The 20,082-nt window shown below is 48.4% G+C and overlaps 9 protein-coding genes across 9 annotated transcripts; 5 read left to right on the top strand and 4 right to left on the bottom strand.

Annotated features, from left to right (window-relative positions):
• Positions 1–128: 128 nt before the first annotated feature.
• On the top strand, positions 129–1,917 carry N7500_001117 (uncharacterized protein; the record flags this gene model as incomplete). The annotated part of the gene is made up of 9 exons (XM_056672263.1): positions 129–179; positions 229–284; positions 349–590; positions 644–822; positions 878–1,189; positions 1,272–1,293; positions 1,341–1,487; positions 1,545–1,718; positions 1,775–1,917. The coding sequence occupies 9 exons, from the start codon at positions 129–131 to the stop codon at positions 1,915–1,917; spliced, it is 1,326 nt and encodes a 441-aa protein (XP_056537836.1).
• Positions 1,918–2,316: 399 nt separating this feature from the next.
• On the top strand, positions 2,317–3,983 carry N7500_001116 (glycoside hydrolase family 125 protein; the record flags this gene model as incomplete). Its single annotated transcript, XM_056672262.1, has 2 exons — positions 2,317–2,444; positions 2,507–3,983. The coding sequence occupies 2 exons, from the start codon at positions 2,317–2,319 to the stop codon at positions 3,981–3,983; spliced, it is 1,605 nt and encodes a 534-aa protein (XP_056537835.1).
• A 209-nt stretch (positions 3,984–4,192) lies between these two features.
• Positions 4,193–5,700, bottom strand: N7500_001115 (acyl-CoA dehydrogenase family protein; the record flags this gene model as incomplete). Its single annotated transcript, XM_056672261.1, has 4 exons — positions 4,193–4,698; positions 4,750–4,839; positions 4,899–5,126; positions 5,208–5,700. 4 exons carry the CDS (start codon positions 5,698–5,700, stop codon positions 4,193–4,195), a joined length of 1,317 nt encoding a protein of 438 aa, XP_056537834.1.
• A 561-nt stretch (positions 5,701–6,261) lies between these two features.
• Positions 6,262–7,037, bottom strand: N7500_001114 (uncharacterized protein; the record flags this gene model as incomplete). Its single annotated transcript, XM_056672260.1, has 3 exons — positions 6,262–6,728; positions 6,794–6,876; positions 6,940–7,037. 3 exons carry the CDS (start codon positions 7,035–7,037, stop codon positions 6,262–6,264), a joined length of 648 nt encoding a protein of 215 aa, XP_056537833.1.
• A 652-nt stretch (positions 7,038–7,689) lies between these two features.
• On the bottom strand, positions 7,690–8,436 carry N7500_001113 (uncharacterized protein; the record flags this gene model as incomplete). The annotated part of the gene is made up of 1 exon (XM_056672259.1): positions 7,690–8,436. The coding sequence occupies one exon, from the start codon at positions 8,434–8,436 to the stop codon at positions 7,690–7,692; it is 747 nt and encodes a 248-aa protein (XP_056537832.1).
• A 1,040-nt stretch (positions 8,437–9,476) lies between these two features.
• On the top strand, positions 9,477–10,540 carry N7500_001112 (uncharacterized protein; the record flags this gene model as incomplete). The annotated part of the gene is made up of 3 exons (XM_056672258.1): positions 9,477–9,544; positions 9,697–9,779; positions 9,843–10,540. 3 exons carry the CDS (start codon positions 9,477–9,479, stop codon positions 10,538–10,540), a joined length of 849 nt encoding a protein of 282 aa, XP_056537831.1.
• A 390-nt stretch (positions 10,541–10,930) lies between these two features.
• On the bottom strand, positions 10,931–13,297 carry N7500_001111 (putative protein kinase; the record flags this gene model as incomplete). Its single annotated transcript, XM_056672257.1, has 1 exon — positions 10,931–13,297. The coding sequence occupies one exon, from the start codon at positions 13,295–13,297 to the stop codon at positions 10,931–10,933; it is 2,367 nt and encodes a 788-aa protein (XP_056537830.1).
• A 952-nt stretch (positions 13,298–14,249) lies between these two features.
• On the top strand, positions 14,250–17,668 carry N7500_001110 (DNA-directed DNA polymerase delta POL3; the record flags this gene model as incomplete). Its single annotated transcript, XM_056672256.1, has 3 exons — positions 14,250–14,639; positions 14,690–16,869; positions 16,924–17,668. The coding sequence occupies 3 exons, from the start codon at positions 14,250–14,252 to the stop codon at positions 17,666–17,668; spliced, it is 3,315 nt and encodes a 1,104-aa protein (XP_056537829.1).
• A 682-nt stretch (positions 17,669–18,350) lies between these two features.
• Positions 18,351–19,333, top strand: N7500_001109 (uncharacterized protein; the record flags this gene model as incomplete). The annotated part of the gene is made up of 3 exons (XM_056672255.1): positions 18,351–18,476; positions 18,567–18,728; positions 18,785–19,333. 3 exons carry the CDS (start codon positions 18,351–18,353, stop codon positions 19,331–19,333), a joined length of 837 nt encoding a protein of 278 aa, XP_056537828.1.
• Between the last annotated feature and the right edge of the window lie 749 nt (positions 19,334–20,082).

Raw genomic sequence — 20,082 nt, 5'->3', positions numbered from 1 at the left:
TAAAAGAGGAGGAGGATGTGAGTGGAGAGCCTGAGCAATGAGACCGCAAATGCCAAGACCCGCTGACTGATACGCGTTAAGTGGTTGAGAACGCGTCGGAGTATCTTTCAAGCATTTCAACAGCAACCATGGACTCGAAGTTGTATCTGGCTGAGAATGTGCTCAATGAGCGACGCCCTGTATGATTTTCTCACGCTATTCAGACAAGCACGAGCTTATGAAAATTAGGTCACATATCGCTTACTGAGCCGCGCGCTCAAAGTGCACGCCAATCGGGCCAAACAGTACGTTCTGCGTTAACAAGAATGGAAATTGGGATTTTAATGACACTGATGCTCCGTCGCATAGTATTCTTTTTGAATTCCACCGCAATGAGAACGCGAAGAAGCCACATACTGTCCACGCAACCTACGTCATCTCCGGCATCCAGAAAGCGCCTGAGCCGGCCCCTACAAACGGCCATGCGGACGATGAAGATGATATGATGGCGAGCATTCCCTACTTGTCCAGCTCAATGCCGAACCAAGATGCAGACTCGGACTCAATTCGCACTACCTCCATCGTCTTAGCGCGCGAGGAAGACTTGGAAGGTACGCAGATCCATAGATCTTGGTGATATAATTGTACTGAATGAGTTGAACAGATGCGAAATCAACCTTCCAATCCATATCCACAATCCATGTCTACAGTCTTGAGCCTACAGCTCTACCGGATCTGAATGTGTTGGTTGATTCCAATCGGGAGATTGCGAGAACATACGGACAGGAGGACCCACTGGAGTTTGGGAAGCAATGGGGTATGATCCAAAATCGAAACGTCAAGGTAGGCCATTTGTACTTCCGCATATCTCTCGTGGTCTAATGCTTGTATGTTACAGCGGAGGACTGGCGCGCGCCCACCGCCACTTGCAGCTTCAGCTGTAAAGGCGCCGACTACTAAGCCATCAAAGCCTTCTATTGAGTCGACGGTGCCTGCTAAACGGCCACTACAAAAGGAAGCATCCTCTTCGAAAGCAGAAGCTACCAAGTCTGATGAACTGAAGTCTGAGCCATCTTCTGCTGCCAATCCTCAGACATCCGCGAACCCTTCGGGTAAAGCAGCCCCAGCCAGACCAAAAGGCAATGGCAATCTTTTCAGCTCTTTTGCCAAAGCAAAGCCAAAGACTAAGGTATCGACGCCCGCGGAATCGGTTCGTGTAATTACTCGTGCTGCATTCTTCCCCCTATCCGTTTTTGTTCATCACTGACCCTGTTCACCAATTTTTACTACAGGCCGCACCGAGTGCAGAAGATGGTTAGTTGACTCCACTTAGCTTTGACACATTAGCTAACATTTTCTAGTCGTACTTGATGATGCATCTGAAGAAGAAGCAGAAGAATTGTTCCCTGATAGTACCGATAAAGCAGCCGCAGCAAACCGCGAAAACAGGAAAGAGCGCGAGGAAAAGCTCAAGAAAATGATGGATGATGATGACGACGAGGCTGATGGTATGCCCGGGCCTCCAGGTTGCATCTTCAAGAATGGTCTAATTGACTTGGGTGCAGATGAAGAAATGCCGGATGCCGATGAGGAGCCACGAGAGCCCACGCCTGTTGAGCAACCGCCACCATCCAAGCCCGCTGAACTTAAAGAAGAAGTGACCGTACAAGGCGGCCGGCGGCGAGGCAAGCGACAAGTCATGAAGAAGAAGACGGTCAAGGACGAAGAAGGATACCTAGGTCCGTGCATCCCGCTGAGGCCTATTCGTTTGATGACATGTACTAATCTGATGCAGTTACTCGGGAAGAGGCGACGTGGGAGTCTTTCTCCGAGGATGAGCCGGTGCCTAAGAAGAAGCCCGCAGTCAATGTTCCTAAGGCGAAGGCTGGAAAAGCTGCGGGTCAGGGTAATATCATGTCTTTCTTTGGAAAGAAATGATCTCCGTAGTATTGCTGTGTTGCAATGAATTTCGAAAAGCACCGATATCTAATAAACGCACTGTGATCATATATCGTTCCCTTCTATGTCAAGTATATCAACCCTAAAAAGGAAATCCCGCGATGTCGATCTTCTCCGCACTTTATGTGGAGAAGAGTGTCATCGTGTTTTGACCGATGTCACCTCGATTTTGTGTACTTTCTATTCCTCCGACACTATCTCAAATTCTCTATCCAAAGATATGTAGCTCGGTACTTGCGAACAGCACGGAGAAACTGTATGCGTGCTGTGGAATGTATCCCTGTCCGGTTGGGATCGACATCCGTCCCCTCTTATTTACCCCGGCCTGATTTTCTGTAGCAGTGCAAGTTGTCTTTCTTCCAACTTGAGGCTTGCGCCATGACTCTTCCTGCTGTGCTTGCAGTCGCGATACTGGGCCTCCAGGCCGGCGCCCTTCCAGAGAGAGATAACCCAGCCATCTTGCGACGGGCATGTCCGGACTACACCTCCTACGCATCATCACCGCAGTGAGTGTCCACACCCATCGAAATGCGCCGGATATCTGCTAAGCAAGATCATATTGTCACAGTGCTCCCTACAGTGGGGGTCCCTTGAACCTTCCCTTTCAACGACCTGCGGAAGCTTGCCGGACCTTCTCATCGCCCGCTGTGGAGAAGGTCATTGACGATATCACATCGCGGCTAGTCGATAAAGACCTAGCTCAACTATTCCGAAATGCATTCCCGAATACCCTGGACACAACAATCCGGTGGCATACAAATGGATCAACATCATCCGGTACCAATACCAGGCGGGATGGCGCACAATGGACCGGCGTGCAGACCTTCGTTGTGACAGGCGATATCAATGCTGAGTGGCTGCGTGACTCGACAAACCAGCTCACAAACTACCAGACACTGGCTGCCAAGGACAAGACTCTCTACTCGCTTATCTTAGGTGCTATCAATACCCAATCCGAGTTCGTCATTCAGTCCCCCTATTGCAATGCTTTCCAGCCGCCAGCCCTCAGCGGTATCAAGCCCGAAGCCAGCACCCAAAAAGATACTGTACATCCTGCATATGACGAGTCCTTTGTATTTGAATGCAAATATGAACTTGACTCTCTGGCCCATTTCCTACAGCTAGGCACCGAGTTCCACGAGAATACTGGTTCAACTGAGTTTTTGACTGACAGATGGTACAAAGCGCTGCAAACTGTGCTCAAAACCATCGACGCGGAGTCTCAGCCCACATTCAATACCCAGGGCCAGTTCGTTAAAAATCAGTACACGTTCCAGCGACAGACTACCATTGGCACCGAGACCCTCAGCCTAGCTGGTGTTGGAAATCCGCTAAATGGCGAGACTGGCCTAATTCGCAGCGCGTTCCGACCTAGCGATGATGCTACGATTCTAGGCTTCTTCATTCCACCCAACGCTATGATGTCAGTGCAGCTGCAAAAGACAGCGAAAGTTATCAAGGCAGCCGGTGGGCCTGCAGGTCTCATTGCAGATCTACAGGAGCGCGGTACCAAGCTAGCCAAGGCAGTTCGAGATCATGGCATTGTTCAACACCCCAAATATGGAGATGTTTATGCATTTGAAGTCGACGGGTACGGATCACGTATTCTCATGGACGACGCCAACATCCCATCGCTGCTTGCGCTACCCTACCTCGGTTTCGTGGACAAATCAGATCCCGTCTACCAGAATACACGCAAAATGATCACCGACAAGGCCTCCAACCCATACTACCTGGTGGGTCCGGAGTTCCACGGCATCGGTGGTCCACACATCGGTCTTGAGAATGCCTGGCCCATGTCTCTACTTGTTCAGGCTATGACCTCCGACGACGACGCTGAGATCATTGAAAATCTAAATCTCGTTCGTGACTCCAGCTTGCTTGGGCTTGTACACGAATCTATCAATGTTACGAACATCAAGGACTATACCCGTCCTTGGTTCGCGTGGGCGAATTCAGTCTTTGCACAAACTGTTCTTAAAATTGCGGCTGAGAGGCCTCATTTGATATTTGGTGCCAATGCAAAGCCTTACAATGTTCAATAGGGTTGATTGTCTGCTTGTGGCTTGGGCTTCCTTCGCATTCCTTGATCATGCTCGTGGACCCTAATCATATCCTTATATCATTATCATTATGTTTATACATAGCATCAATTCTGAATGTGGCTAGGTTATCTTCATTCCGAAATACGTTTCATCCAATGCACAAATACGTGTGTAGCTTAGTTCCTCCATGTCAACAAGTACCCATTCTCTCATACTTTAGACTGCCTCTTCTCAAGTGCCTTTCGCCGAGTACGGATCGCCTTTGTCTCCTCCCTCAGGGCCAATCCGGCCATAATCTCCTCACTTCCGCCGCCGACTACATGAACCCGAGCATCACGACTAATCTGTTCGATCCTAGCTCCTTTCCCAGCCTTGTTATAGCCCGCACCTCCCATAATCTGCTGTGCTTCTCGGACACTCTTTTCTAGAGCCCTCGTTGACATGACCTTTAGCAAAGCAGTCATGCCACCAATGTTGACATCGTCAGAAGGACGGTTTTTGGTGAGTTCGAGGATATTTACAAGCTGCTCCATGAACGCATAGGCTGGCTCAATCATCAGACCAAATTTGAAGATCTTGGACTGGATTGCCTGTTTTTCAATCAGTGGTGATCCAAATGTCTCGCGTTGTAAGGCGTAGTTGTAGGCATCTTCGGCACAGACTCGGGCGAGTCGTAAGGATGCACAGGCAAGGGAGAGACGTTCTGGGTTGAAGTCTGATTCAAATATTAGCATTCAATTCAGGTTCCTGGATTAGTTACACTCACTCGACATAATTAGGGGGAATCCCTTGTTCTCTTGACCGATGAGGTTCTCGACAGGAACTTGCACATCTTCAAACTCGATGAAGGTTGAGCCTGTACTTGTGTCAATCAGTGGTATCTTCACAGCCTCATATCAAAAGAAAGCCACCCACCACTGGCATTTACGCCCGAGTTATGCATACGCCTGCGAGTCACCCCGGCAGTAGCCAGGGGGATAACAAGCAAGCTGATACCAGACCTGCCAGGACCACCAGTCCTAACAGCAGTAGTGCAATAATCAGCCCAGATACCATTGGTAATCCATTTCTTCGCCCCATTCACAATATAGTGATTTCCATCCCGCTGGGCGGTAGTCTTGATACTGGCAACATCAGAGCCCGCTAAAAAAAAGCAAATACGGTCAGCAATCCATCTCCTCTGGTAAGAAGATACATTTCCACTGCAAGTAAACATCTACATACCATCTGGTTCGGTAATCCCCAAACAAAATCTGATATCCCCCCTCGCAACACCAGGAAGCCATTTCTTCCTCTGCTCAGCATTCCCAAAACGCGCAACAGGCGGACATCCAATCGCATTACCACCGCCCAGCCCCCAAGTCACGCCGACATAGCCAATGCGTGTGAGCTCGTCCGTTGCAATCAGCGAACACCATGTGTCCCACTTCTCGCGCGGCACATCACCAGGTAGAGAGAGGCCGGCCGAGTCCTCCTCGCTCGTGAGGGGATGCACGATGCCGTAGCCCAGTCTGCAATGACGCCGGCGTACAGCTTCGGGGACTTGACCAGCTTCTTCCCAGTCTGCGGCGTAGGGGGAGATATATGTGTCGATGTACTCGCGTACGGTAGCGCGTAGGTTATGGTGGAGGTCTGTATAGTATGGATTGCGGATGTCTAGTTGTTGGAGAAGGGGCTCACTGTATGGAGCTGTTGCTGGACGAAGAGTATGGGCCATGATGGAGTTATTAGTAGGGAAGATACAAGATGAATACAAGATAGATAGCTGAGTAGTGTGGAATAAGGGATATGGCTGGTATTTGATGTACAAGTTTATGCGGGGAAGACCAAGCTCGGTCGCCTGTGAAGAATCTGGGGAGAGCTAGACCGAGGCCCGATTGCTGATCTTCATTTCCTTCTTCACAAAGAGACTTATGCAATTTTATCATGACTTGGGTCTATGTTATCAACCGAGAGAAACGCCAGGGTTTTACCTTGATTGCTCTAAGGAGTAGTTCAGTCCTTCTCTTGATTCCATTCAAGTCTTACATGGCCAAGAAAAGAGGTCAGTTACTCCTGTGTGTCAAGAATATGTAGGATCTTAAAGGAACATTGTTTTGATATTCTTTCAAAACGGGGCACAAGGACCACCACACCACACGGACAAAAAGAACACAAACGACCGACCGACAGATTTTCTCTTATTCCTGCCCCTCGCCCTCGAGATTGTCAACGACCTTGAACTTTCTCCTTCGTCCCTCCTACACCGCTGCCAGAACCCAATATTGACACAGGAGCCTTAGAGGCAAGTGCTGCATTCTCCATGGGCTTTCGCCTCGCTGAGGAGTCTTGATCCTGGTGCTAAATGAACCATATGGAGTGGGTATGAGCCTCGGTCGTCGGATGCGGTTGTGTATTCAACACGCACCGGTAGAGCCCGGGGATGCAAGCGGGACACTGGAGGCATCGTAACGTCCGCCTCGGCAGTGTCATTCGAGATCATAGCGTCACTCGAAGTAGGGGCGTCTGTCTGCGTCGTAATGGCGGCAGAATCGGACCGAGTCAATATCGAAGAGGCAATCGACTGGAGAGTTGCTGTCACAAAGGCAAGCAACCGTTGAAGAAAAGGGCGACTACTAGGAGTATCAGCGAGCGCCATATCAGCGGCCTCAATCCTCGCGATAGCATCCCAGTAGTCGTCTTCATGTTCAAGATTGTATTGGCGGAAGACAATGAGAGGCTCAGGGAAATGGTGGCGACGCCAGGCTGGATAAAGCAAGGGCATCAATAAGCCATGGCAACAAAGGAAAAAACACTAAAATGAAACTCACCAGGACGGGCTCGGCGCCGCTCCCAGATTATGCGGACGGCATCAGCGAGAGGAATTCCGAGGGGAGGGGAAGAGTATGGCGCGCTATAGATGGCAATTTGTGTCAACAGCCATGTTTCTCACGTTGGTCTATTGCATGGCACCTACATGAGACGCACGAAAAAGTCCTTCACGACTTCAAAAATGTTGGTCACAACGACCCAAAAGGCCATTAAGGGCCAAGCAAGAATCCCAACAAGCCGCATTATTGTTGTGATTTGAAAGGCGAAGAGGAAAAAGGAACGACTCAAAGGGCAGATTGTTATTGTTCACCTGGGTGTACTTCGGGAAAGATTCATGGCTACTCATATGAGGGCAACTACTATAGCATCAAGTATCAACAATACAGGAAAGTACCATTACAAGATAGGAAAGCAATAAAAAGTATCATAGGGACGACCATTTTGGTGTATGTGCGGGAATAATCTATGGATTGTTCATAGATGCCTTTATCATAGTGCTACAAAGACACGGTCAAGGCTGTGTAGAGACAACCTTAGAGATTACCTTGACAGATTATTGAGATATCCTGATACATTTTCTTTCACGGGGCTATTACAGTCATCCCAAAAGCCAATATGAAGTGTCGCGTTCACAATAGGGTCAACTAGCTTGTTGACCGGAACTGTTACCTCTGCGTGAGTATCTCATGGAGAATCAAAGCAAGGAGAGCTATGGCTTTATCATTTAGGGGAACGAGGAAGAGTAAGGAGCGTGATGCTCTGTAGAATAAGATAGGTAAACGTGTAGCTAAGTCAGCCAGTTGAGATCTGAAACCAGATCAATCCCAGGTCAAACAAGGATATGTCCATACCATGCTCAACCGCAATACTTTTCAGCCTCTCCAGGCCTGTTGCCCTATTTCCATTTTGGTGCTTGGTCCCTTTCCGACTGAAGACCACTAAAGAACGCCCGCATATATCGAGCATGGGAGGTCTTATTGCCATAATGATGCATATCAGCGAATTCCTCCATGAGACGCTTGGTAGTCTCCTGCCAAATGTTGTCCGTTCCCAGTGGCAGTATCTCGAATCCCCGGGCGTTAGCGCAACAACTGCATTCAACAGTGCAGTGGCCAAGCCCTCGAGGTCTTTCGGGAGTTGGTTCACGTTTTTCGCAGCAACCACACTGACGGCCGCAGCATCCACCTCTTCCTGCGCAGTCATTTGTCAGGTCAGGGTGGAGATACCACTTAGGATTAGATCGATTGGTATCATAAGCCCTGCGCAGTGGGCCGGCTGGAAGCGAGGATTCGAATTTGTAAAGCTCTCGTTCGTATTGCCAATACTGCTTCGGAGAGTCTCTGAGAAGGTTAAGATTGTGTTTGATATGTCTCTCCACTTCTGGGGTCTGTTCCTTTCTTTCCAATATCTGGCACTTCTGCTTCAAAGACTCTTCCCGTTGGACAGAATATCGAAGTAATAGGTCGAGCCCGGATATCACTGTGAGAACCTCTTGAAGCTCAAAGTGCTTAAGCCTTGGGTCATGCTTGATATAATAATTGACAACTGAAAGGCGGAATTTTTGCAAGGAATCGAAATTGCCCGACTTTTCTAGTCTGGCGTCGATTTTCTCAAAAAGGGGTATGAGTATCCAGGCGAACATTTTGTAAATAGGTCAGTGAATTGTATGAGATAAGTGAAAAGAGGGTATCGCAGCCCAAAGGCTGATGGAACTCATATTCAATATATACCAGCATGTATGCCAGCCGCCTCCCAAACGGGTACCGGCCCAGTAGGGTTACTTTAGACAGAATTGAGGTGAATGAACAACAAAATTAGATGGCATCCATGGATACCAGCTCATTTTGAGTCATATGTATGTTTTGGGGAATACAGCAGATGTACACACAGTAATATCTCTTTGAAGCCCGTGGGCACTTGTACCTCACCCTTGGAACATTGAAAATCCAGTCAATTTAAAAGTTCTTATATCTAGGTGACTACGTACTGAAATCATGAATCTTCCAAGGTCTACTTGTACGTCATATATACAGTAATATAGCATCTAGGATTCACCCCCCTTTTGGCGGCGGAGGGTGAACTTGATTACCCTGATTGATGGCTAAATGCCATGATTTCTGTGCCAACTGGATTTATTTTGGCGGTGCAAATGCCCATGGCTGTATGATATTTCCCTTCGCATTGAAAATACTGTACCATATTGTGAATATTAACCTTGACATATTGTTGAAGATCCTTGACAATATATGTCCTCGATCAACCAATTTCCAGCGCAATCACACACAATCAACCTGCAGAGTAAGGCCTATCTCCTCTCCCTTTATGCCTTTATTGTTGAAGGGAACAAGTCTCAGTCATCAACGAGGGAAGCAAAATCCATAAGCATACTACAACTGTGTTGACCTGGCCCAGACACTGGCAAATCGCTGGTCAAAACTCGCCCAGTATGACTATCTCCCCGTCAGTGATTGCTTTCAAAGGCGAGAAAGGAAAGGCTCCGGGGTTAAGGAAGTATTTGGCTCTTTCCTTCACTGTGTTGACTGTTGTAGTTGCCATTTTTGAAGAGATGAAGAGAAACACCCCCCCGGATTGTAGCACTCCTCTTCTTCTTTCTTTTTCCCAAGCAACATCAAAGCACATTAAAACTTCTGAATCAAAGCCTTTTTTTTGTTTATATACACAATGTGGAAGGTCGCACTGGTTGTTGGCCTTCTTGTAGTGGTCTTCGCTGTGGCCGTCCTTGCTCTTTGGTAAGTAAGAAGTTGAGAGGATTTCCTCTCATTTCACCCTCATTTCCCTCTCATTCATCCCTCTGTTGTGCTCAACTTCGGTTCAGTATATCTTCAAGCACCAAATATCCGATGATTGATCCTTCTGGGGCATGGTGCTAATTGATGTATAGGCGCGCCCCCCAGGAGACCTACCGGGGTGTTGACCCCATCCAAGCGGCCACTAGCGTTTGGGTCTGGAACACCACCCGGCCCTGTAAGTCATGTTCCAATAGAAGATTTTCTGTGTGATGAAGAGGCACTGACAATATTGGTATAGTCGGGTGTGGCCGCCGCCGGCGGTACCCACAACCCTTGTTCATCCAGCACGACCACGAAAGCCGATACGTGTCAGCTCCCATCAACCTCGATGCTGGCCCTACGATGCTCGAGGAGCAGGCTGCCCCTGAGACGCCTGCTGCCCCAACAACTACCTCTCTGGTATATTGGGGTTTGAACAAGCTGGTAACGCAATGCAAAGTCTTGTTCGCACAAGTCTACCCCAGTGCTGCCGGTATGAAGCCTGGGGAGCAGGCCACCACTGAGACGCCTGCTGCCTCCTCGACTGACGTTACGATGTCCGGGGGTCTGAGTGCGCAGCAAGATGCGCCAAATCGGTCCGGCCAGCAAACACATGGCCAAATCAACGAACAGTCGACCGCCGCTGCGAAGTCGACCCCGCCTGGCCCTCAGGTCGACGGGTCCGGTTCGAGTGACAATTTGATCTCGAATGCCCCACAGGCTGACGATATGACGCCTCAGGGCCGAAGCACCATTCGGGTTGCCAGGGAGTATCTGATCCCCGCCAGAATTGGCTCATCTCCGCTCCGTGTTATCAATATCTTCCCTGGAGAAACTCTCGTGGGACAGAGCACGGAATCTGTGGCACCCGCCAATCAGGCTCCCACAGATCAAACGGCGATTGAGCGTGCTTCGCGGATGTTTGCTGACACCGTGAAGGCCGTGCTGTCGTGGTGAAAGGGGTCGAAGGGCTGGGTGGTGGCGACCCGCGGACCGGGGCGGCGCTATGCCACTCCGGCCGCGGGTCGAATATCTGCATATTCATGTCCGGCGGGGCCGGCCTTTTTTGGGGAGAGGGAGGGGGGCGGAGGGTGGGTGTTGTGTTTTTGTTTTTGTTTTTGTTTCTGTTTTGTTCTGTTTTGTTTTCCGTTTTCATGTGTATATTGATCAAAGCTCTGCAACGAGCGTTGCCGTCATCACCTTCATCCACTGTAAAGAAGCAGCGTTGTAAGATTGGCTTCTAGGGGGCTTTTCTATCAGAAGGAGATATTCTCAATTTGTGCTTCAAAGAGGGGAGTTATGCATTTCTATCATTATCATTTGGGTATATAGTATTAGAATCCAAGCTCATTGGTCCCTGTTTCCCTGCGTTTCCTCGTATCGTCGAACAGCTTTCTTCATCGCCCGTAAATGCTCTTTCACATCCTGGCAATTCCACCGCTGCTGCGATCTGGGCTCCAACATTCCTTTCATACATGTCATGAGAGAGTCAGCGACTGAGATTCCATTGTCCAGTACAACTGAGCCATAATCGACCTTGGCGGCGAAATCTGGAGGGAAGACGGTGCGTTCAGACGGATCCTGGCCTGATCCGCGAGTTAGGTCATTCAAGACAAATTGTCTTTCCATCTTTGTGTTCAAACGATAAACAGTCTCGAAGAGAATGACACCGAGGGCGTAAACATCGAGCTTTTCGTCAATCTTGTATTCGTCAAAGAAATCCACTGGTGAGTTCGGGTCACTTGCAGGCGCAGACAGATTAGCTGGAGGACGATAGAACTCGGTTCCAACCACTCGCTGGATATTCGGCCCTTCTCGGAACGGTGCCATAGTGCCCTGTGCTGCCTCGTTGATGTGGGAGATGTCGGCCACGAGGCCAAAGTCCCCGATGCGGGGACGACAGAAATGCATGGGGGATGATTCGCCGGAGCTGCACGCGGTGCATATATCTGCTGTGCTAGTCTCTGGCGCACATAGGAAGATGTTTGCAGGCTTCAAGTCGCGATGTACAATCCCCTTTGAGTGCAGATACTCAACACCCGACACAATATCCATCATGAGCTTCAGTGATGGAAGTAGATGGAAACAATGGCGCCTGGCGTGTGAACATCCATCATACTTCGGAGTGGCTTGAGGGTTCAGATACGCGCCGAGTGAAATGGGATGAAGTGACATTTGAATGTGAAGAATGACCGCCGGGGGTTGCTGACCAGGGCGGGAACGGGGTTGAATTTGGAGTTTGGACTGGTCTTGGCTCAGACCATCAGTGAAGATGTCGTCAGTATTTCCAAAAGTAGATGTTTGGTCAACAGAGGTATGTCCGTCGAAGGTACGGGGAATGGATTCAATGTCATCATCTTCCTCATCCAATCCCCTTCGTGAACTCTTTTTTGACCGACGGGATGAGGTTGTAGCATGGCTGTCCCAGCGTCGAATACTCTCGGTAAAGCTGTGATCTTCAGGTAGAGAGCTTGACTGGGACTCGGGATCTGAATTTTCAGAATATCCGAAGACAATTCCCATGCTTGACTCGTTTGGGTTACCTGGAGAAGACAAGCTGTTTTGCGACTCATCACATGCTGTATCAGAAGGGTGGTATTCAGTTGGAGGTGGGTGCGAGTGATGGGCCTGCTCTACCCATGCCCCATAGTATCGAACAATGTTCGTATGCTCAAGGCGGGCAAGTGTGCGAATCTCTTTCATGATAACCTCGAGCTGATTTTGACCTCCAAATTGCAGCTGTTCAAGTCGTCTTTGACTGAGTGGGATCTTCTTGACGGCATAATCTTGTCCGTCAATGTGATTGGTGACGTGGTATACTTCACCGAAAGACCCGCGGCCCAATATCTTGAGCTCCTGGAATTCGACGGCATATCTTGACAGCTGGTTGTATGGCGGGGCTGTGGGAGAGTGGAAAAGCGGAATTCCGACCGGTGAACTACCAAAGAGGGGAATCGAAGGGTTGGGGAGGTTCATTGGTGCACGGGGAATGGCAGGAATGAAATCCACCTTATTAGCAGGAGGAAGCTGTTTCCTAAACGCTGGATTTGGTTCGGTGTTCCGCCGAAACAGTGCAGGGCTGTCCGCATTTCCAGCGCTAGGGTTCTTCATCCAAGCTTTTTTTATTAAGGCGAGATCCTCGCCAGAGTCAATTGCGGTAGACCGTCCGTGGGGTTCATGGAAATTCATCTCCTCGAGGGCAGATATACCAAGCAAGTCAAGGTTATCACGATAAGTCTGCCTACTTGGCCCCATCTCCTCTTTGTCAATACCGTCAGCCAAGACACCATGAGCTGACAGGAACTGTGATTTGTATTTGTATAGTTTCTTACCAAGGTATTGAGCCTCGGGGCTGTGTCGACTGAACGGTTTATTCGAGCCACGCTGAGCATTGAGAATGTCTGCTGCTCGACTCTGACAATAAAATTCCAAGAGGGCGGCTGTCATAACATTTGCATGCTGATCAACATTTACATCCACCAAATCCTGTGGCAATGCTGGTCTATCGTCGAAAGAGATCGAAGAGTCTGGATCTGTAGCATCCGAGTCTTTCGGGACTTGCTTGGTCTTGTCCTTCCTCGAGCTGCTGGATTGATTGTCTGCAGCATGTCGAGGAGTCGATGATCCAGATTCCTGAATCTGACTTTCTTCTGAATCGGAGTCGGGATCCGAGTCCGATGGTGATATTTCTGCTGCTGATCGGAACATCGACATGTTGATAACACTTTTCATTCATATAGCACACGCAATGAAGAATTGAATCAGGGCTGTGCCAGCGCCATTGGCGAGAGGTGAGATACACTGATATTTTCAAGTAAAAAAGAAGAGGAAGTAAAGAAAAGACAGGCCCATAGGTCGGTATAAATCGTGAAGGCTCCAGAAAGTTGGGCTGAATATTTGCCCCGCAGTAAAATTGAAAGCTGTTTGATCGAGGCAATGGCGCGAGACTGAAAGAATGACAGAAGTCAACAGGTGTCAGCTATCCCTTAGACGGAGATGACACGTTGAGCTTGAGATTAAAAAGATGTAAACATGTCATAGAATCCCGGGTCGATCATTGACTCAACCTTCCATCAGGTTCTACTAGAATGTCTTAAGAAGGGCGTGGGGCATGCAGCTCTTGGCAGAAGAATTGAAGATGTGCTGGGTAGAGTCTGAGATTTCAGGAGATAGGCAAACATGAAGAAGTAGACAAAGACTTGGCTTAAGATAAAAGCCGAGTCATTCGGTGCCAAGCCCAGTGAGGCGAGTCATCCGTTTTCGAACCCGTGAACGTGAACACGGGTCTCCAAGGTGTGATGGAAGGCAACGTCTATCCAATGTGTCTCTTTATATCAGATACGTGGATAATTGCCTTTTCTCACATGGCACGAGAGTCAAGAAGAAAAAAAGAGAACATCTGCAGCTAAACTTGTAAATTCCTATACTTCCAAGACCTCTGGACCTCTGCACCAATCAGGTCACCCCGAATCTCTGCTTCAATTTAGCTTATCTTATCACACGTGACTCACACGCGTCAACGTCACGTCCAAGGCGCGACAGCGCGACTTTCACTAGGAGTTGCCCGCTCAACACATTCTCGAGTTTACGAATCTTTTCTCACCACCGTCTCTTTCCCACAAAATTGATCGTGGACTCACTGAGGCTTGGCATTTGAGTTGCCATCATGCCTGAAGCTACCATCCCACCCCAGAAGCGGGTGCTGGGCGACGCGGCCAATAATTCCAACAGTATCTTGAAATCTGCTAGCGCGCTCAAAAAGCGGAAACTCGACAATGAGCCATCAGTGCAGTTTACGCCATCGTCACAGGTAGCTCGGCGGAAGATTGGCTCGACTCAACCACAGAAAAGTCAATTCGAGGAGGAGGTATTGGAAAAGTTGACACAAGATATCGGCGACTTGAAGGAAAACAACTCGGAGAAGGACCAGCAATGGGAGCGTCCCCCGCTGGGTGACTTTGATGAAACTAAGGAAAACATTTGTTTCCAACAGATTGACGCGGAAGAAGCAACGCTGATGGGGAAGCCTGCCATTCGGCTTTTCGGTGTCACCGAGGTGAATATATCTGTCATTCGCTCAGGTTTCGCAGCTAACAGCTCTACCAGACCGGACAATCGGTTTGTCTCCATGTCACCGGCTTTGAACATTACCTCTACATCGCTGCCCCTGTCAGCTTCACGAAAGCGGATTGCGATCCTTACAAACATTTCCTTGAGCAAAAGCTAGGCCAGAGTTTCACTGCGATCTCGTCCATCCAGCTCACAATGCGCGAGAACATTTACGGATTTCAAGGAAACCAAAAGAGTTATTATATTAAAATCACAGTCACGGAGCCAAAAATGGCCGCTCGGTTGCGAAGTGCGTTGGAGACTGGCAGTGGAAGCATGAACTACAAGGGAATGTGGAGCGGCGCGGATGGAATCCTCACATTTGACAGTATTCAATACCTTTTGCGCTTTATGATCGACACGGGGCTAGCTGGAATGGCTTGGGTCGAGGCAATGGCTGGGAAATATCGCCTTCTTGCACAAAATCAACGGTTGTCCAATTGCCAAATCGAAGCCTCTGTTGACTATCGACACATGATAGCTCATCCGCCAAATGGAGAATGGGCTAAAATGGCACCTCTTCGCATCCTCTCGTTTGATATTGAGTGTGCCGGGCGGAAAGGTATCTTCCCAGAGCCTAACATGGACCCCGTAATCCAGATTGCCAACGTTGTTACTCGATACGGCGAAACGAAACCGTTCATCCGAAACGTCTTTGTGCTCGATACCTGCAGTCTTATCGTCAATACCCAAATCCTTGAATTCCAAAAGGAAGAGAAGATGCTCGACGCCTGGCGCGATTTCGTGGAAAAAGTGGACCCCGACGTTATCATCGGATACAATATCGCCAACTTCGATTTCCCATATCTACTCGATCGTGCCAAGCATTTGAAATGTACTGGGTTCCCCTATTGGACCAGACTGAAGGGGTTCAAGACAGAGGCCAAGGATGCAAACTTCTCGAGTAAGCAAATGGGCAACCGGGACACGAAAGCAACGAACACAAACGGTAGAATTCAACTTGATCTTCTCCAATTAGTCCAAAGGGATCACCAGTTGAGAAGTTACACCTTGAATTCCGTATCCTACGAGTTTTTGAAAGAGCAAAAGGAAGACGTTCACCATACAATGATTACTGAGCTGTTCAACGGTACCCCCGATTCGAGACGACGACTCGCGGTGTATTGTTTGAAAGATGCATATCTTCCACAACGATTAATGGACAAATTGATGTGCCTGGTCAATTACACAGAAATGGCCAGAGTCACGGGTGTACCGTTTAATTTCCTCTTATCTCGAGGACAGCAAGTCAAGTTCATCAGTCAACTGTTCCGCAAAGCCCGAGAACAGCAACTCGTTATTCCCAATTCCAAGTCCCAGGACGAGCAAGATTACGAAGGTGCCACTGTCATCGAGCCGAAGCGAGGATACTATGGTGTGCCTGTTGCAACCCTCGATTTCGCATCACTATACCCATCAATTATTCAAGCGCACAACCTCTGCTACACAACCTTGCTCAACAAGAGCAGTGTTGAGAAATTGAAGCTGAAAAAGGACGAAGATTACATTGTCACTCCAAATGGAGATATGTTTTGCACAACCAAAGTTCGCAAAGGTCTTTTGTCCCAGATTCTCGAAGAATTGTTGGGAGCAAGAAAGCGCGCGAAGAAGGAGTTGGCTATCGAGACTGATTCTTTCAAAAAGGCAGTACTGAATGGTCGTCAACTCGCTTTGAAGATCAGCGCAAACAGTGTCTACGGTCTGACAGGTGCCACAGTGGGCAAACTGCCTTGTCTTCCCATTGCCAGTAGTACCACGAGTTACGGCCGTCAGATGATTGAGAAGACAAAGCAGGAGGTTGAAGCACGCTACACCATCGCCAACGGTTACTCCCACGATGCTGAAGTCATCTACGGTGATACCGATTCCGTTATGGTCAAATTCGGCGTCACCGAACTGGCAGATGCGATGAAGCTTGGCCAAGAAGCGGCCGACTTTGTTTCTTCCAAATTCATCAGCCCCATCAAGCTTGAATTCGAGAAAGTATACTTCCCTTATCTTTTGATCAACAAGAAGCGATACGCTGGACTGTACTGGACGAACCCCGACAAACCCGACAAAATGGACACAAAAGGTATTGAGACCGTCAGACGTGACAATTGTCTGATGGTTCAAAATGTCATTGAAACCGTGTTGAACAAAATTCTGATTGACCGTGACATTGATGGCGCTCAAGAGTAAGTTCCGATACCCCTCAAACCAAGCTAACAATAAACTAACTTGATATCTAGCTACGTCAAAGCCACAATTTCAGATCTTCTCCAGAACAAGATTGATATGTCGAAACTAGTCATCACAAAAGCGTTGTCAAAACGCAAGGAGGACTACGCAGGCAAGCAGGCACACGTCGAACTTGCTGAACGCATGCACAAGCGCGACGCAGGCTCCGCACCAACACTTGGTGATCGTGTGGCCTACGTAATGATCAAGGGTGCCAGTGATTCCAAGGGCTATGAACGAGCGGAAGATCCCATCTACGTTCTGGAAAACAACATTCCCATTGATACTAAGTACTACCTCGACAACCAGCTTACAAATCCACTCAACCGTATCTTCGAACCCATCTTGGGCGAGAAGAAGGCAGGTCAGTTGCTCACAGGCGAGCATACGCGGTCTATCACCAAAGCGGCGTCGAATTTGGGTGGACTGATGAAGTTCGCCAAGAAAACCCAGACGTGCATGGGTTGCAAGAAGCCCCTTTCTAGCAAGGACGAGATGGAGGGGGCCGTCTGCTCGAACTGCCGCCCTCGCCTTGGTGAACTTTACACAAAAACCCTCACCAAAGTCTCCGATCTAGAGGTCCGATTTGGGCGCCTGTGGACTCAGTGCCAGCGATGCCAAGGCAGTCTTCATTGTGAGGTCATCTGTTCATCTCGTGACTGTCCGATTTTCTACATGCGGATGAAAGCGAAGAAAGATGTTGAAGATTCGCAGAAAGAGCTGTCTCGGTTTGACTTGGACGCTGGTGCTTGGTAATTGGAGGGCATTCTCCATTGTATGACTTATTCTTTTCTTGGACAGCTGGATTTTTGGTGGTATGGTCAAACCTTGAGCATGGATGAATGGCGTTGGAGCTTGAAAATAATGTACGAGATTGAATAATAACAAGAAGTCGAGGTGACCTTCCAGTGGCTCGCTTCTTTTTGCATCTTTTCCAATGGCTTTTGCGTACTGCTATCAGTTTCTCGGGGTTTGAAGTTGTTAGCAAGATCTAGTGTACTCCGTACCTGGTGAGACTATAGACTGAGTGCACCTATGTAGAACCGTCGGCTACTTATGCAACCTTGCGGTGCCTCTTTAGCAGTCTCTTCAGTGGTCTTCTCATACATTTTGCTTAGATGTCTTTTTAGATATATTTTGTGCTCGTTCTGTATACAGGTAGGTAGACAGCAGAGAGAAAGCGGTGAAAACGACGTTTCCATGTATCACCTGGAATAGACAATAGGGACAATACACGATACACAATTGCTGTACCAAATAAACAATAGGAACAATAGACCATTGGACTCGATCAACCAGAATGGATGACAAGTCCCAAGTAACCTGGGTGAATGCTTCTCTACTCTTTTGTTCTGTGTCGTATATTTAAAGCCCGGAAGCGCGTCATCTGCAAAGCCGAAGTCTTGGCGTGGAGAAGCTGCCGATCTTCAATTTCGCCATGACTTCCAAGTCTACGCCTGCCATGAATCCCACAGTGGAGGACGAAGTTGACAATGCCGACGCCAATATAAAATCCAATAAGGGCAGCTCAACAACAAATAACACACCAGTCCCTTGGTCGGAGGTATGTGTTTGTTGCGCAAAGCGCGAACTGAAAATATGGACATTGTCAGGAATGTGAACTGGTGCTGACCGGCTTTTTCTTTGCGACTAGATCTTCTCCCGTCATGAAGCTGTCCTCTGTTCCCACCTTGAAATGCTGAGCATGGTGAAGGAGCAGGTTGCTTCAGAAGTCAATGGCTTCCAGGCCGTTTCGTCAATGGTGAACAAAACAGTCCAGGCGATGAACCAGCTGAAGGTGGCTAGAAAGCATATGGTGAGTAATCTGCTCGATTTCCTTTCTTCTTGCCCCATGACTGACTGTTTGTTTAGATGAGCAGTAAGTTCCAGCAACTTCCTCCGAAACACAACCTGCCCCACCTTTTCCCCAAGCAACAAAACCCAGGAATTGACATGACAGCCTTAGGAAATACCACACCCTCAACATCCTCCAACCACACACAGTCTACCGACACAGATACCAATACTCGCAAGAAACGACGCAGAGTCTCTGAAGACAAGGAGACAGTCCGCCCTGAGCCCACAGACGAAATGCGAGTTCCCAAACGATACCGCGACTCTTCGTCTCAGCCAGCAACGGAGCAAGAGGGAGAATATACATCCACGTCCCTTGGAACAGAGGATATCTCAGCAGAGGTCCAGCGACGGCTGAAAATCAAAGAGGAGCAACGTCGCAGGAAAGAAAACCCCAAACCGGATAAGCGCAAGCGCGACAGTCTCGCATCGAATGACGGTGAACCAGCTATGGTACCCAGGCCTCGGAAGAAACGACTTATGGTGTCCAATGTGCATAAGAGACACGGTGATTTGATGGACAAGGATGGGTTTTCTGCTCAGAAAAAACTACGCATATCCCCCTGAAAAAAAGGCGTAGAAAGAAATCATGAGTGACGCTGGTCCGTTACTTGATTTCATCTTACTTCTCTCGGGCTTGTTATTCAGCGACTGGGGATTTTGACAATTCGGGAAGACGCAAGGATGCTTCCATTGAACGGCGGTTTGACCAGTTCTTATGAAATTATTTTTACAAATTCCAAATACTCGGCAATAGTTATTGTCTCCTGTCTTGTTGATTCCTATCCAGGTAGAGATTCTATGAAGATATCCCAATCACCTGCAGGTAGCCTCTTCTAGCGTTTCTCGGCAAAATAAGGCATGTTTGATGAGTGGAGACATGGTAGACTAGAAGGCCAGTAGTTATACTTGAGAGTGCACAAGGCTTGTAATCCTACGAAACCTATCGAGATAGAGGAGTACGACATAACAGATGGATCAAATCCATAGGATAGACAGACGCCGGTGTATGCGGTGTATATGGCTGCGTATTCACTTACGCCCGCGGTTCAGATAAGTAGAAAGATTGCCGATGTCGTGTGGCAGCTTATACTATCATGGTGTCGATGATAAACGAGAGTAATGTTAGTGATAGGTGATAGATGAGAGCAATAGTAATGATCGTACTATTAATCGAGATTCGGAAAGATTGTCCAGTAAAAGAAGAGCAAGAGCAAAAAGATGAGCTTCAAGTACAAATATAGAGTGTAGTCTTAAACTGATGATGATACATGAATAAGTTATCCTTCGCAATGAAGGGAGAGTGGTGAAGTAAA

This window comes from Penicillium coprophilum, assembly GCF_028826855.1.
Source record: "Penicillium coprophilum strain IBT 35676 chromosome Unknown utg000001l_segment0_segment0, whole genome shotgun sequence".
NCBI lineage: Eukaryota > Fungi > Ascomycota > Eurotiomycetes > Eurotiales > Aspergillaceae > Penicillium > Penicillium coprophilum.
This window is presented reverse-complemented; position numbering and strand designations above follow the sequence as displayed.